At 45.9% G+C, this 17,230-nt stretch overlaps 1 protein-coding gene across 1 annotated transcript in view; it reads right to left on the bottom strand.

The window, feature by feature from the left end:
* The window catches only part of ARHGAP32 (Rho GTPase activating protein 32), a 153,132-nt gene that overhangs the window by 127,647 nt on the left and 8,255 nt on the right, over positions 1 to 17,230 (bottom strand). Inside the window, exons 2-4 of the mRNA XM_059488375.1 lie at positions 9,347 to 9,438; positions 8,260 to 8,301; positions 7,644 to 7,728 (exon numbers count right to left, since the gene is read on the bottom strand). Of these exons, the coding sequence (XP_059344358.1) occupies positions 7,644 to 7,728; positions 8,260 to 8,301; positions 9,347 to 9,438 (219 nt within the window). The remainder of the gene's footprint in view (positions 1 to 7,643; positions 7,729 to 8,259; positions 8,302 to 9,346; positions 9,439 to 17,230) is intronic.

Here is a 17,230-nt window from a genome sequence, read left to right as displayed (position 1 = left end):
TTCTGCTCACACCCCACAGCAAGGGATGAAATCACGAACCCATTAAAGCCCACAGACTCCTCCAAATGCCTTCCAGACATCCCACAGTCTGTCTAGGGGGAGTATGTGCCTGTTCCTCCTCTGAAAAAGAGAAATGTGCCGGAATCCAGCCCCTTGGGAATGTTTATGTTCACAGGAAATCTTCTGCCCAAATCTGTCTTTTGCAGATAAAACAAACAAAACAGCGGTCCCAGCTCAGATCTGGAAACCCCCTCTGTGACCCCTGTGCAGCTGCACAGAGCTCTGGCACAGGACAACAAACGCTTCCACATGGAGCATCCAAACACCAGGAGCCCAAATTCTTCCGCAGGACAGGACAGCTGGGGACAGGCCAGGCCAGTGACAGGACAGTCCTGAGCACTCCAACAGCTCCTCCCTGATTTCACCCTGAGAGAACAACCCTGAGCTCATCACAACACAGTGCAACACTGCAGTCCTGAGGGAAGCACTGCTGATGTTCCAAGACTGGCAATTACCTGGAAACCAGATGGTGGAAGCACCACGAGGAAATGGCCACAGGGTTCAGGACACAGAGCACACCTGGAGACAGAGGTGGAGCGTGTGTGGTGTGCTCAAATCTTAGAAAGATGTCAAAGCCAAGAGAGCCAACAAATATTGCAGGATCAGGTTATATTCTAGACACAGAATTACAGAATCCTAGAATGGTCTGGCTTGAGAGGGACATCCAACCCAAACACTCATCCAGTGCCACCCCTGCCATGGCAGGGACACCTTCCTTCCCCTGTCCCAGGCTGCTCCCAGCCCTGCCCAGCCTGACTTGGGCACTGCCAGGGATCCAGGGGCAGCCACAGCTGCTCTGGGCACCTGTGCCAGGGCCTGCCCACCCTCACAGGGAGGAATTTCTCCCCACACCCCATCCATCCCTCCCTGTGTCAGGTATCCCAGCCGTGCTCCTGCAGCAGGGAATGAATGAATGAATGAATGAATGAATGAATGAATGAACACGTTCCCAGGGCAGGGCAGGGCAGGGCACCCACCCCAGGGAGGGCTGAGCTAAGGAATGAACATTTAACACCCCCAGCCTGACTCGCTGCCCCCAAGGTGCCAATTCTGTCATCAGCCCTCCACACTCTGGCCCTGAGCAGGGTCTGAACAAGCTGCCCTTTCTGCAGGCAGCTCCAGGTTACACACAGCACAGGAATGTTCCCACAGAAGTTTGGTTTCACAGCTCATACATCCTCTGGCTTGACAAACCTCCACGAGAGGGGAAGCACAGAGCCCTGCTCCTGTAAATCTCAGGGATCACATCTACAAGGCAGTTATTAAATCATGCAGCCTGGCATGCTGGCAGGTCCCTGAGCCCAGCATTACACTCATTTTAACACCATTCCTGGTGGAGGATGGCTGGCTGCAGACAGAAACACACGGGACTTCATCTCCCTTCAAGCACTACCAAAACAGGCATTCTTTTTCTGGAGCCCACAGAATCTTTTCAAGTTTATAACATATTTTAATAATGTGTGTAATACAGCTTTCTGGTTTTTCCAGGTCGTTAAACTGCAGGAAAGAAAAATTTTCCAACAAAAATGTGCTCCAGTTACTAATTAAACCAATTTTAACACTTTTCTGCAACATGTTGGTAAAGATGATTTATGGGGCTGGCAAACAGCAGGAGGTCAATGTCAAAATAACAGCTGGGCTTATTACAGCCACTTGAAGATTTACTCATGCCATCAAATAGCCACAATGAACAAAAAACCCTACAATTCCACGGACAAGCTTGCTGTATTTCCAGTGGTAAATGTTGGAGAAGGGAAAATAAGCTGGATTTCTGCAGGAGGTCTCTGTTTTCTGTCCCAAATGAGTCTGTTCTCCTGTGGAGATATGCATCATTCCCTAAAAACTCATAAAAACATCCAAAAGAAAAAAAAGATGGTAAAAAAGCCCCAAAAATACCTGTTGCACTGAACCAACAGGTAAAAATCTCATTTGCTTGTAATACTTCTTTGTGGGTTCTAGCTCATCCTTCCATGGGTACAGCTTCATGAGCATCTTTTTAAAACCAAGCACACAGATGGAATCTGATCAAGATAAATAAATCCAGGCAAATAGAGAGTCCCTGTCAGAGGCCATTCCATGAGCTGAGCAATGCCATCCCAAAAGATGAAGTGCTGATTCAGAACAGTCAGTCAAAGGCAGCAAAGAGTGCAAAACACCTTCAGAAAGATTTAGCAGTAAATCCACACAGGAACACCAGCCTCGATCTCCTTCCTGCCCTGTGGATCAGTCACAGCTCCACAGCTGAAGTAATCCTTCCACGACAGAACCCACACTGCATTTCTTCCCATTTCACCAGGGGAAAAAAAGCAGGGAACGTGGAATTTCACAGGTGTGATCTTGTTCCAGGCAGGAATTTTCCTGAGGAGCCTGTGGCAAGCTGGAAGCAAGACCAGGAAACAGCAGAATCCAAAAACTGAGGTGAACTTACTCGAATATTTTCATAACTCCTTTGGCAGCAGAAGCCTTGGCCCAGAGACTCCAAATTTTTGAAATTCGTTGATCTTGGCAAGAGGCTGTGCCAATTTTCAGGGAGTTGTGGCTGGAATTATTAAGTTAATAGAGGCGGTTTCCACCTACACTCTGAACAGTTGTTTTTATATATCCACGTCCTTAAAACAGCCCTTGCAACATCCCCAGCACCACTTTGGAAGGCAATAGGAACAAAATCACATGGAGAAGACAGGGAATGCGAGGGGAAGTCCTCAGCTTAAAGAAGGGAAACATACCAGAATCCAGCCAGGTAATTCTGGGAGGAGATTAACAGCACCCAAAGATGAAGGACTGAAAAGGGGCCCCTCTTCACACATAATCTGGGTCTACATCTCACTCAAATATTCATAAAGACAAAGCAGAATAGAGCAAAATTGTGTTTCAAAGCCCCAATGCACACCAAAATTCAGGCCAATTTTTATGCTTCTTACTGAGAACTTTCATCTTTTAGAGGGACTTGGATGGGGAACTGCTGTTTTATGTTTTGCCTTTAAAAATCAATTCTTTTTCCGTCTTAAACACTTTACAAAATGAGTGGGATAAATGATTTTGCAGCCTGGAGCTATTCATGCTGCTCCTGACTGCCACACACCGACAGCATGGTATCCACAGAGGAACTGGGGACAAACAACCCCTCCTGCCCTGCAGGCACTGAGCAGGCCTGGGGTCAAACCCCTGATGGGGAGAGCCAAGCTAGGCTGTCCCACCTCTGGCAGACACAGAGCAGGGAGCATCCCCATCCCTGCTGCTCCCAGCTCATCCACAAGGCTCCTGAAACGATCCCAGTTAACCCCAGCCAAGGGCATCTGGCCAGGCTTTATCAGCTTTGCTTGCTCTGCAATCCATCTTAGGAAAAAGCTCACAGTGACATTCCCCTCGTGCTGCCCCTTCCCTGGAATATCATTATATAAAAGAAAAAAAGGCAAACCAAGAGCAGGTGACCTTGAAGAGGATCTTCTCAGCAGGCTTTGCTGACACAGGCACAGAAGGGCTGAGCTGCTCTTTGCACTGTTTCTCACCCCTAGGGCACAGCAGGAACATCCATCTGCAGCTGCTGCTGGGGCAGCCTCAGCTGGGCAGAGGCATTCCCACAGCTCTGACAGAGCTCCTGGCAGCTGGAGCTGCGCAAGCGGAAGTGGTCGTGCCTCAAATACTTCCTTTGCCACTGATAACACAATTCCTGCCAGGGCCCTGCCAAGGCTGCACTGATAAGGAGAGGATCTGCAAGCAGTCCTGCTCCCACAGGGATTTATTTTTAGACATCAGATACAGCAAGGCAAACACAGAGACTGTGCTGTTGGAAGGGATAATTCTGTGTCAAATGCAAGATGCTGAAGTGATATGAATGTGCATTACAGCACTTGCCTTGAGCAAATGGCTTTTGAGGGAGCAAAGAATATTATCTGGGAAGCGTGGAGCTGATCAGCTCTCCATATTCCATTACCAAAACCTTCTCAGCTGAAGATAATGTCTTAATTCTTTCAAGTGAAGAACAGAGTATTAATTCCTGGTAGGAAGTAGATATTTAAGGAATTGCTAATCTTTCTCCTGTTTGTATTAATGGCATTTAGCACTAAGTAAAGTAAAACCATATTTAATAGAATCACAGAATATCCTGGGCTGGGAGAGCCCACAGGGATCATCCAGTCCAAGCCCTGGCCCTGCACAGACACCCCAACAACCCCACCCTGTGCATCCCTGGGAGCATTGTCCAAATGCTCCTGGAGACTTGGCAGACTTTCTTTAGAATATAGTTACTGAATTACATTAATGTCTTCTTAAATTATAAAAGAAATTTAACTCTGTCTCAGTCTAGAGTCAGTGCTTAATGCAAGCAGAAGGATATGGGACTCCATATCCATTTTTCTATCTCACATTTTTAAACTTGGGGAATTTGAAGTTGCCTCAATAGGTCCCACAGAGTTTTGATGAGTTCTTTTCAGTTATTTATTCATAAATCTGACAGAAACCAAACAGATATAATACAAAGCTTATTTGTTTTTCTAGATGCAAAGAGCTGATGTTGAACAGTGGGCATTTTTATCATTTCACAGGTGTAATTACAGACTCTTCTGCACAAATGCAATTTAACCACTTGGAAATGACCTTTTATTTGTACAAAGATTTTTATGTAGACTTACCATCAATGTGTCCAATGACTGAGAACCAGGTCAAAAAAGTTAAAGGGGAGATATACCTTGTATTTTATGTAAATTGAGAAGAACCTAAATTAGGAAAAAGGTAAATTGAGAAGAAACATTGTATCTTACCTAGGAGATGGACCATAAAAAAGCTGAACCACAGTTCTGAATATTTATCCCATGTCAGACTAAAACACATCTATGAGGCAGAACCTGGCTTTTCATTAGAAACCAAAAATTAATGATGCAGCCCTTAAAATAAATACAGTAATGAACATAAGGTATTTCAGCAAAATGCCAGTGAATTTTGGGCACTGATGCAATCTGTGAGGCTTAACCTGTTGGTACAGCTTTGACATCACTGCCTTTGCCTGGCAACCAGCAATTTCCTGGGATGCCACACGTGCCTGGCTGGCCAGCCACAGGTAGGGGTGAGATATTGATGTTAGGGGCAGTGTGGAAGGACATTTCTGAAGAGAAAAAGCCCCCCAAAGTGCATCCAGCCTCACTAGCACGGTGCAAGGATTAGAAGAGAACAAATCCCTTTTCATACCTCTCAGGAATTTAATTTAAAACTATCTCATCAGGTGAAATGTCAGGCTATTAATACCTCCTGCACCATGAGACCATATTATAAGTGACATAAACGTTACAAAACAACCTGAAATTTGGCCAGGCTGTTAATAGACAGCATTACACAATTCCTGACACGGACAGATAATGCTGTATTTTCTACTATGCAAATTTCTAACAGTGAATAGATTTTGAAAGCAGTTTACACCCACCAGCCCTCAGATGCAACTCAGTAATTCTCTATTAGGTGCCAAGCTGTCACTTCCCATCACTCCAGCCCACTGCTATTCTCTGCCCTACCTTGGGAGCACAAAGGAGCCTCCAACTTGATTAAAATGCATGAGCCCTGTGTGAACCTATTTTTAAATCTCCCAACTAATACTGCTGTTGTATTAACAGCTTTCATTTATTTTACCATTAATACTGGTATTCTAAGGAAGTGCTGCAATGCTTTATCTTTTCACATTTCAGCAGCAAAGCTCTTGTTCTCAAAGAGATTTTTCACCATATAAAAAAGTCCTGACACTGTGGGGATTTATCAGAAACCTTGCTTAGGCAAAGGAAGCAATTACAGGCACAGAGGGCCTGAGTTACCTGATTTAGACACAAATTTTGCTTTAGGTACACAAATAGCTAAACAGGTAGGGTTTTTCAGAGGCAGATGTGGTGGAAACAGAGAACTGAGCCCTCAACACACACAGAGTCTCAGTTTAATGACAGTTCTTCTCATGCTGTCACCAGCCCCTGTTTTCTTCCTGGTTTCACAGCACAGATACAGAAAACAGCTCAGGGCTGAGATAACCAATAACAGCTCAATAACCAATCCCATTTTTATTTCCTGTGCTACATCCTTCCACAATCTCTGTCTTTCAGGCTGAGATTACAGCCTCTGGTCTGGTTGTGCCAGGAGAGCACTGAGCAAGAGCAGGGGAAGCTGCAGGAGCAGCAGTGACACCACAAAAAGCAGTGCTAAACCACTCCTGCTCGTGGGAGCTTCAGGAAAACCTGGAAAGGATGTGTCACCTGGTCTTACTTCTGCCTCTCACAGACAAAAAGATGAGCCCCACAGGTCTGCCCTGCCATCCTGAAAACATCCCAGGAAATGCTTCAGCCCACAAAATAATTAATTACTGGTCATCAAAACAATGTGCCATGCACAGCTTGTGCTCCCTCTCCAGTTGCACATGGTACTGAACACCCCTGGATGATGGGAGGGAGGACTCAGAGGAGCACAGGATGCAAAAACCACACCTGTGCAGACACAGACCTGCTCCACAATAAAACTTTTCTCCACAATTACTGAAAAATTAGTTGTGCCAAATCAGCAAATTACCAGGAGACAGAAAGCAGGGACACAGATAAGCCATGCTGTTCCTACACACAGAAAATGAAAATAAACAGTTTTCAGCAGAGTGAGTTCTGCTCCTGCCTGCCTGTTTCCTGGGGCCTCCATGGGAACTGAGCTCTTTGCCCTCTATTTTGTGCCCAGGGCTTTGTGTGAAGGGTCTGCAGAGCCCACGGCCCAGAACCAACCCTCCCAGAGGCACCAAGTGTGAGCAACAGCAGATCCCAGCCCTGAACAGGACCCAAGCTCCTTCCCAGCCAGAATGTTACTGAGACAGAGGAAAAAAAACCCAGCTGCATAATTCTGCTTGCAAAAGTGTCAAGTACAGCAGCATGGAAGGCTGTAAATAATTCACTCAGTATTACAGGAAATGTTTCACAAATGAAAAGGTTGTAACCTCCTTTTGGCTACAAGGCTGGCAGATGCTGGAGGCATTCCTGCTCCTCTAAGTGCAGAACAAAATGTGTCCTGTTTGTGAGAAACTCCTGGGTCTCAGCCCTCCCTGCAAAACGCTTCTGCCTGTATTCCTGAGGGAGGGATCACAGAGGAGCAAAGCCTGCACACTTCCAGAAATGCAGCTCAGGCTGACGAGCACTTTCTGGTATTTTGATGACACAGCTGCTGCAATGCACAATGCAGAGCTAAGGAAGGGGTAAATTTGATTTATTTATATTTACATAAATACATTCACACAATTTTTTAATCACACACACAGTCAAACCAAAAATAAACATGCGGTGATTACAGATGACTCAAGACTGAATGTTTGATACAGTTTTAAAACAGTGACATCAGCCAAATCCAGTGGAAATAAAACCATCTCCAAGCTCAAAGGAGAGCTGCACATGACTGAGTGCAGATTCTGCCCCAGCACACAGAAGCAATTCCAAATAAAGTCTCTACAGCTTTAACTTCTTACCACTAAACATCTAGCAACAAACTAAATGAGCCTCAATGGAGTTCCCTCTATGCCTCCCCACTGGGTCAGCAGGAAGCACAAGGTGTTTTATGTGTAAGAGAAATCCAAGACTCACCTGTATGTTGCCAAAGTCCACGTTTTCATAGTGGAAATGTGCACACTCAGCCATCTTCGGGAAGTGCCCCTTTGTAAAGGATAACCTGGAGCACACCAAGAACACACCATGAGATGGATGCAGACCACTCAGCACACATAAACAACAGCTACTGATACAAAACAACAACTTTCTCATCCTAAAGCCAAGGGAACACAGGGATTTGCACCAAAACAGTAGGGAAAGGAATGCTGAAATGCCAAGTGGCTTTTCCACTGCATCCCTTCAGAGCTGTGTGACATTCCAGCAGCACATCCCAGTGCATCCCTAGAGAGCTGTGTGACATTCCAGCACCACATCCCAGTGCATCCCTAGAGAGCTGTGTGACATTCCAGCAGCAGCACATCCCAGTGCATCCCTACAGAGCTGTGTGATATTCCAGCACCACATCCCAGTGCATCCCTACAGAGCTGTGTGATATTCCAGCAGCACCACATCCCAGTGCATCCCTAGAGAGCTCTGAGACATTCCAGCAGCACCACACCCCTCAGGATGGACAGGAGCAGGGACAAGCAGCTGCACCTCACAAATGCACATCCACAGCCTTACACGAGACACAAGGAAAGCAGAACTTTACCTGTGAAAGGCATCACAGCCCATCAGTCCCGGGGGGATGTATCTGAGGGTGCAGAACAAACTCTATTTATCCTTTGCCTTTTGCAAAATTCAAAAATCAGGCATAATTATTCCCAAGTGTTTCCAGCAACACTGGTGGCTGCCAGGGAGCTCCTCTGGCTCTGCAACATGCTTCTGCTTCTGCCGAAGCTATTATAGACTCCTATAGATATTCCTGGTGGTGAGCCAATGAGATTGTCATTATCTAGCTCCCTCTTCCCACGGGAATACAAGTGGGAAGTGAGATGCAGCATCTGGCTGCTCAGCACTGGAACAAAGAACCATTTCCCTCTCAGCAGAGCACTAGAGGGGTGAGCTGAAGGCTCTGATCATCAATCTCGGGGAGTTCTGCTCCTCAAGTCAGCAATTTCAGCAAAAGTAATATTGATTATTTCTGATCCCTGTTGCTGCACACATAATGACTCGGTTTACAGTCTCTGGGAGAGAGGCAGAGACAGAAATACAGCATGAGCCTACAGGAAAAAAAAACCAAACTGGGAGATCAGGGAAGAAAAAATATCCCTTAGAAAGGAAAACTGTGTAAAATCCATCCAAATGAAGTTACAGAGGGCAGAATGCAAAAAGAAAAGAGAAAAAAGTATCAGATAAAAAATACATATAGGCCATCCACTTGTCCTGGTTTAGCTTTCCAGAGCATAAGGAGACAGGGAAAATTATCGCATTTACACATTGCCTGGGCTTCTTTTGAGATTTTTAAATAATTGTTCTATTATGATATGTTTTATTGTGGGGGTTTTTTAATTAATCACTTTCAGGAAGAATTAGTAAAAAAAATTGAAAACACTGCAACAGTGAAGTTCAAACCCTACCTAGCTTTGTTTCTATAGCCAGAAAGAGGAGAGTGAGCCAGCAAAACCTCTCATGCCCAGCTTTAGGCTCCATTAGCTCAAACTGCCTTTAGCTCCACATGGATTTCAGCTGCTCTGCTGAAGATACATCATCAGAAACTGCAGCACAACAGCCAGAACTCAGCGCAGCAAAACTGGAAGCCCAGGAAAGATGAGAAAATCACAGAAGTGTGCTCTTACTTTTTCACGTTCTTCACCTTCATGCTGGCCGTGCTGCCGCAGGAGCGCAGCTGCAGCTCCCCGGGGATGTCCGGAATGTCGGCGCCTCGCGCCTGCAGGGACACACACAGAGACAGGAGAAACAGGCAGGTTAAACGTGGCTGCAGGCCTGGGCTCTGCCTGCTGACAGCAGCCCCTCTGCTCTGCACGGGCCACAAACCTGAATTCTGCCTTTTGACAGGGAAAACTGACCCTCGGATGGGGACCAGGGAGTGACAATCTCCTCCTGCCCCTCTTCTCTTACCCCTCGCTAACCCTCGGGGTAACTGTGAAATCCAGCATTCAATTCGTTGCTACTTCTGCTTTCTAAAGCAGAGATTTTCAGAGGTGGGAGTGAAACAGAAATTCCCAAACTCCGTTCTTGGACTCCTCAGTGAGTACCTGATCTTCCAGACATCTGTGTGTTTAGACTCAGGCAGAGGCACTGCAAAAAGCTGGATTGCTCACACAGTGTTAATGTTAACACTCACAACAAGTTAATGACAGACCTGCTTATATGTGGGATGTGAACTTCTAAAATGGATGTTTGAGGCTATTGGTTTAAGTGCTTGAGGATATTAAAATTCCTTAATTACTAAAATTCATTTACTTCAGTGAGGCCAGAACTCCAAAGTCCCTCCTTTCTGTTCTGTCATATTTTCCCATCCCCTCCTTCCTCCAGCTGCCTTTGCCTAAGCCATGAGCTCTGCTGGGGTTGAATTCTCCATCATAAGAGACACAAACATTCCACTCCATGAGTTTCTCCCAGAGGAGAGAGAAAGGAATCCAGAGGAATGACAGGTTCAGTGAGGCTTTTATGGAGAGAGCAGTGATCAAACAGCGAGACCAGCACAACTTCACAGAGGAGGAGGAGAAACAACTGATGCTGGCCAGAGATTGCCCATCAGTGATGTGGGTGACACCAGCTGAGTGAGCTTTTTCTGCTTTATACAATGCACTAAAAACATGAACAATGTCTCAAAGAGGAAATGCTGAACCAAGAGGAAGAAAGGCACTTTGGTGTTATTTGTTTTGCAAGCCTGGAACCAAAAAGTATTCCATGAAATCCTTTTTCTAATGATAGAAGCAAAGATGATTGCCCTGATGTTACATCAGTCCCAATGGTTCTAAGCTGGTCCAGCAGAAGATCTCTGAACAGAGTTGGATCTGTCCCAAAGCTGTGACTGATAACAGAACACAGTTGCATTCTGCAGTGTGAAATATGCAGAAATATGGGAATATGGTCTCCCCCCCCAAAGCTTAATAGCTGGACCAGCACAACCCAAGGTAGCAGCCCATGTGTGGGACGAACTACAGGACAATTTTGTGACCCCTCCCTGAAGCTTCCATTTGACCCTGGCACAGGTTACCTGTACCTGAGCTTCACCACCTCACTGAGAGCTCTGGTGAGTCAGTCAGTGCCATTCTCCTGCTTGTTTTCACCAACCAGACCAGTGCCAGACAGAGAGAGAGAGAGAGATCCATCCCACTGAAGGCCAGACAGGCACAGGGGTGAGGCTACAGCCACATTATCCATGTGAGGCTCCTGCTGCAGTCACCAGGGACACTCTGGTACTTGAGGTTCATTCCCCTGCTTTAGACAACAGGAGGAGAGTCCTGGGGTGGTTCAGGGTGGAAGGAACCTTACAGATCATCCAGTCCCACCTCTCCCCTGGGCAGGGACACATTCCATTATCCCAGCCTGCTCCAAGCCCCATCCAACCTGGCCTTGGACACTTCCAGGGATCCAAGGGGAAGCACAGATTCTCTGGGCACCCTGTACCAGGGCCTCACCACCCTCACAGGGAAGAATTTCTTCCTAACAGTCCACCTAACCACTCTCTGTCAGTGTGAATCCATTCCCCCTGTCCTGTTGCTCCAGGTCCTTGCCCACAGTCTCTCTCCATCTTCCTTCTCAGCCTCTTCAGGCTCTGGAAGACCTCAATGAGGTCACCCTGAAGTTTCTCTTCTCCAGGCTGAACAATCCAAATTCTTTCAGTCTCTCCTCACTGCAGAGCTGCTCCATCCCTCTGATCATCCTGGTGCCTCCTCTGGACAAAGCCAAACAGGCTGCAGGAACACCCAATCCCCTGGACACGGCTCCAGGCTGAGCCTGGCTCTGAGGAGATGAACCCCAAGGGCTGCAGAATCCACCTGCAGCTGCACCCGTCCAGCTCCTGGGGCTTCCAGCACTGCCCTTGGAAGGTTCACTCTGAGTGAGCTCCACCCTTTGAGCACCACTGAACAAGTCTGAACCAGGTCTCTCTCCCCAGCTGCACCATCCACAGCCCTGCCCACAGCCAGTGCTCTGACCCCAGCGTCCCACAGCTCTGCACAAAGGCACAGCCCCTCACCAGAGGAAAACAGGAACAATATTTAAACACTTAAATAAACCTACCCTGGGCTGACTGACTTACTGAGCACACAATCACTTCAGGATGTAATAGGGCACTTGAGAGTCTCAGTGTCGATTTTAGCATTAAGAGGATCACCAATTTAATAATCCTTACAGGTCTTTTACATAAGAAAATAACTAATTACAAGAATAAATGTGCCATTCCAATAAGCTGCTTTTAGGCCAAGCTGGATGCACTTGCTTAATTTCCTAAGGAACAGAATTTCTGTAGGAAGAAAAGTAATTTTTCTTCTCTATCAGCAGTAGGAGCTGGTGGGATATAAAAATGGATAAACAATCTGACAGAAAATGTGGGCTTCAAGCCAGTTTTCAGCAGTGGGCAGAGACCTCCCTGGATCTGACTCAAAGCGGCGTAGGCAAAACTCACACCTCCAGGAGCCCAAAATGCCAGCACCTCTCTTGGAAAAGTTGTATTATCCTCTCTTTCACAGTGGAGTTAAGTCCAAATTGAGCTGGATTTCTGCATCTCCCATTTTCTGCATCCAATTAACTGGACCACAATGAGATGCAAGGCAGTAATTAACTCCAGGGGCTTTTCCAATTTGAGCTGAGCTCCATGGACTGCTGCAGAACAACGATCTCTCCAAGGCTCACAGTTGAAGCAAAAGCACAGAAAGGTAGGACAGAGAACTTGTGCAAGCTCAGATCTTTATTAAGAAGTACCAATATGAGAAAAAACCTTGGTGAAGAGATAGATACCAAAAAAGAAACTTATTGTAATTTTAGAAACTGCATTACTCCTAAATAACAATTCCTTTCCATTCATCAAACCAAAAATACACAGCTACATAAAATAGATTTTATACACTGTTTTGTACCTGTTCTGATGCAAAACTTGGCATGTAGCATGCAGGTCACTCTCCCCTCAAAAAACATGCAAAACCCTCCAAATGAAATTTGTCATCTTTTGTGCTTTGTGTCACAGTAATTTAATTTTAAAAATAATTTTGAAACAGTTGGATTATTTACATCTGAAAATTAGCTACCTGGCATCATCAGTGGCTTCTCACTTCCCTATTTTCTATGCATCGCTGTGCTGTGCAAACCTGGTAATTGCAGAGCAAATCTGTTTATGCAAATTGTTTGGTCCCATTTTCACAGCTGAATGTCACTGCTGCATCAATCTGCTCCGGTCCAAAACTTGGTAAACAAATTAGAGCTCAAGGCAGAACTCAGAGAATTGATTTATCAGGAATCTCAGTCGCTTACCTTTGCAGGGAAGGCTTTGGAGCGACACCACTTCACCAGCTTGCCCTAAACCAAGAAATTCTCCTTCCAAAAGCTTGACTTGTACCAGCAGTAGTTGAGACAGTATTGCAGAAAGTCAGTATTTTGTCACAGACAGCTGCAGGGATTGCCAGGCAGGGAGATCTCACTAAACCCTTCCTCTAGGGAGGAGGAAGAACGCCTGTGTGCCTGTCCAACCCTCCCGTGGATCACAGCACCACAGGATTGGTAAGGGTGGGAAAGGCCCTTGGGATCCAGAGCATCCCTGGCTGCCCCGCTGTGCTCAGCACCAGACTGTGTCCCAAGGCTCCACTGCCACAGTTTCCTGCACACCAACAGGGACAGTGACCCAGCCCGGCCCTGGACAGCCCTTTCCAGAGAGAAATTTTCCCTGATATCCAATCTAAACCTCCCCTAGAGCAACTTGAGGCCGTTCCCTCTGCTCCCGTCCCTGTTCCCTGGAGCACAGCCCGATCCCCCTGGCTGTCCCCTCCTGGCAGGAGCTGTGCAGAGCCACAAGGGCCCCCTGAGCCTCCTTTGCTCCAGGCTGAGCCCCTGCCCAGCTCCCTCAGCCCCTCCTGGGTGAGCCCCTTCCCCAGGTCTGCTCCCTTCCCTGGACATGTTCAAGTGTTGCTCCTAATCTCCCTGGGAATCCGAGAGAGGAATCTGAGAGCTCTCACAAATCAGGCTGTTTAGCTTTAAGCATTTGAGATTTCTAGTCTTTTTATTTATAGACATGATTTAGAAAACTTCAGCTTTGTGCTCTAGCACACAAAAACTTACTCATAAATAATTTATATCCAACAATTCCACAGCATAATATGAAAGGATTTTCTCCTAAAGAGTCTCCTTGCATTTATCAGAAAACATGCCAACCTGTTTCCCTCAGGTGCAGAGACGTAACACAATCTGAAATATGTGTAAAACTCAACCCAACAGTCCGGTGAACACAACGTGATGAAGTTTCCACCTTGGTATCCTCAACAGGGGAGAATATTGAACCAGATCCCACAGCCCTCCTCCTGCTGCTTCTGACTTACTCTGGGATGCACAAGAAACCCTGGAATCCCACCAGTAATCCCATAGCTGGTTTTCCACAAGACTACAGAAAGGCCTCTGAGGAGGGACCACAGATACACCTTGGCAGGTGACTGAATCCAGGTGAGATTTCTGAAGGCAGGAATTTAATCCAAGGTTATCACAAAGCAAGATTAACTATTAGACAGGCACTAACATATTCCACTGTCAGTCTCTCGACAAAACCAGTTTGGAGGGACCAGATTGCTCTGGATTCTGTCAGCACATGGCCTTGTTTCTAAAAACAGCAGAGCTGATTCCAAATGCTCTTTGGTTTCCATGACAGTCTTTCCTTTACATCATCTTCATATTTCCCCTCGATCTTCTTGGAAGGAAAAATTACAAAGAGAGGGAAAAAAAACCTAAACCGCCTCTAGAGCTCTCAAAAACCCTAAAGCTTTGCTTCAGTTCTACTTCTTTGCTGGAGAACAGCGGGGAAGAGAAATATTGCTCCAGGAGAAGTCATTACTCTGTAGGGAGCGGTAATTTCTTCACTTGGCGTGAGGAGGAATGAAGAGGGCTGAAGTGGGTGCTCACGTACAAGGACATCAATAGCTACCCCAAATTTTGGATACCAGCTCACTACACAGAGCTGGCACAGCATCTGCTCCATCAGGGAGTTTGCTCTGCAGCACTAAAAAGAAAGTGTCCCACAAAACTCCTTGCTGCCTGTGAGGTGGAAGGTGATGGCTCCCTCAACACCTGCTCTCAGGAATTACTGCCCAGGAACTCACCTGGAGCACAATGAAGGATGAACTTTGGTCATCTCAGCTTTGACTGTGCAGCCTTTAACACACTCCAGGGAGACAAAGTTCTCTCTGCTCCTCCTTCAGATGTTGCGACAACTATCCTGGTTCTCCACAGTAAATAAGTCAAAGAAGGAAAGGCAAAATGCTCCACTAAACTGAGAGTCACCATGTTCGAGCTGCTCCAAATAATTCCAAAGGAAAGGTCTCAATTCCACAGCATTTATCCCTAAAAGGATTAAGATGTACTGAGCACAGCAAGGCTACAACTGGGTCACTGTTTTGAATGGCAGAAATATTTGGGAATGGATGAAGAGACAACATTCACCCTAAAATGTCGGAGGTACAGGGGCAATACGATGGAAATGCAAATATTTGCTAAGTTCTTCATGTTACCACTTTCCATGGATTCATTCAGTGGAACCAAATTAATTTCTTAAGCATTTCCATACAGCATGGCTCTGTCACATTAGCACATTGCAGCTACATTTTTCAGAGCTGCTCAAGATATTTGTGCACATTTAAAATAAAGAAGCAACACCCAGGTTAGGTACTCAGGTCTGGCAATGCCATCTTAAAGAAAAATATGTGCTTGTCATACTACAGCAGTTTTACCAAAGAAGTTAAAAATAACACTAAATATCCCCCTCCAATTCTGCATTTCTTAATTGACATGGGAGATGGTTGTGGTCTACTGTCCCTGGAAGTGCTCCAGGCCAGGCTGGACAGGGCTTGGAGCAACCTGGAATAGTGGAAGGTGTCCCTGTCCATGGCAAGGGATGGAACCTGATGGGCTTGAAGATCTCTTCCAACACAAACCATCCTGTGATTCTGTGATTTTAAGGATTAATCCTGTGCTGTTCATGTTCTCATCAGCAGAGCGCAGCACAGGCACATTCAATAACACTCAGCACAAGGATATTTTCAAGAGTAAGAAACACTGGAACCTTTTAATTTTATTTTTTTTTTTAATTGCAGTCATCACTTAGCTCCTTCCTTAGTGTAAATATCCCTTCTGGCTGGAGGGGGGCTTTAGGTGCAGAGCTCAAGGCCAGGATGGCCTAAGGAATGAGAGGTAGAACTGACCTTCTAGTCTAGCTCTCAGTTTGGGGATTGTGGAATGTGCAGCAGAAACACTCACCCAGCCAGACATGCCTTTAAAATCTCATGGTAACTGAGATAATGGGATACAGAAAAGGAATGAAAAAATGACAAGTGCTTACAGTAAGGAAACTTTGAACATTGGCAATGCATATTCTTAATCCCATGGCTAAGAAATCTGCATTGAATAGACATGTGAATGTGCATCATTTTGTGAGCTTAGAACTTTTAATTCCATTTTTCAGGTTCTCAATTCCAAACTGCTCCAACCAGTACTTAGTTCGTTCCATGTATAAAAGAGAATTCTTCTCTTTTTTTTAGAGGACCACACAGAATGTGTTTTTTCTACTCCCAGAATCTCCATGAAAATGGTGGGGGGAGTAAGAAAAAGCAAAACAAAAAAACACTTTAAAGCATTGCCATGAGCTGGCAAATTCAGAGAAACCTCTCATTCCAGAGACTTAGCATCACGGAGGAGTTCGTCCAGGGCGTCCATTTACCATAGTTTAAAGGATCAGCCTGGAATGAGCAAAGAACCAATTCTTAACTATTTGTCTACTGTGTTTTCAAATGAAGATCTGCAGGTCACTGATATGTAGGTCAAACCTTCTCCAGCTGCCATGTAAAACCACTGAAGTGGAATCCAAGACATGGAACAAGCAGCTTGGCAGCTCTGAGCACCTCCTTTGGCACTGTCACTGTGACCAAAATTCACCTCTGCACAGCAGTGTGAGTTTGTGCCATGGCAACATTTCCCAAGTGAGCCTGAAAGAGACACACAGATTGTCACTGATGCTCTGCACATGAACCCAGTGCACCCAAAGGCTGCTGGGGATTTTCAGCAGAACAGTCTCACACTTGTGTTTTCCTTCACAGAATCCCCAGTTTTAGGGCTAAAAGGGATGCAACCAAGCACAAGAGAATGGTCAGCTACTGAGGGCAGCATTAGCATGATAACTCCCTGACAGCCCCAAGTTTGGATCTGACATTCCCATAGTGGAGCCTGATTACCATTCCCAAAGCCCTGGGCCCAGGAGCTGCAGGGTACAGTACACAGCCTCACACAATGGCAGAGTGGCTCAGGAATGTACTTTCTTTAAGAACAAAAATCCCACATACAATATGCGTGGGAAAGGCAGACAGGGCTAGAGTCCTGCTTCTGTACAGCCTACAAAATAAATTACAGAGAAAAGCCACAGAAAATAGAACATCCAACAAGAACAATACTTCTGATTCCAGTTTCTTGTTGGTAAAAAAAAGGCCCCAAAGATCCCAGCTACTGTTTGATGCACAGAGGGA

Source organism: Ammospiza nelsoni, chromosome 24 (genome assembly GCF_027579445.1).
Source record: "Ammospiza nelsoni isolate bAmmNel1 chromosome 24, bAmmNel1.pri, whole genome shotgun sequence".
NCBI classification, from domain to species: Eukaryota; Metazoa; Chordata; class Aves; order Passeriformes; family Passerellidae; genus Ammospiza; species Ammospiza nelsoni.
This window is presented reverse-complemented; position numbering and strand designations above follow the sequence as displayed.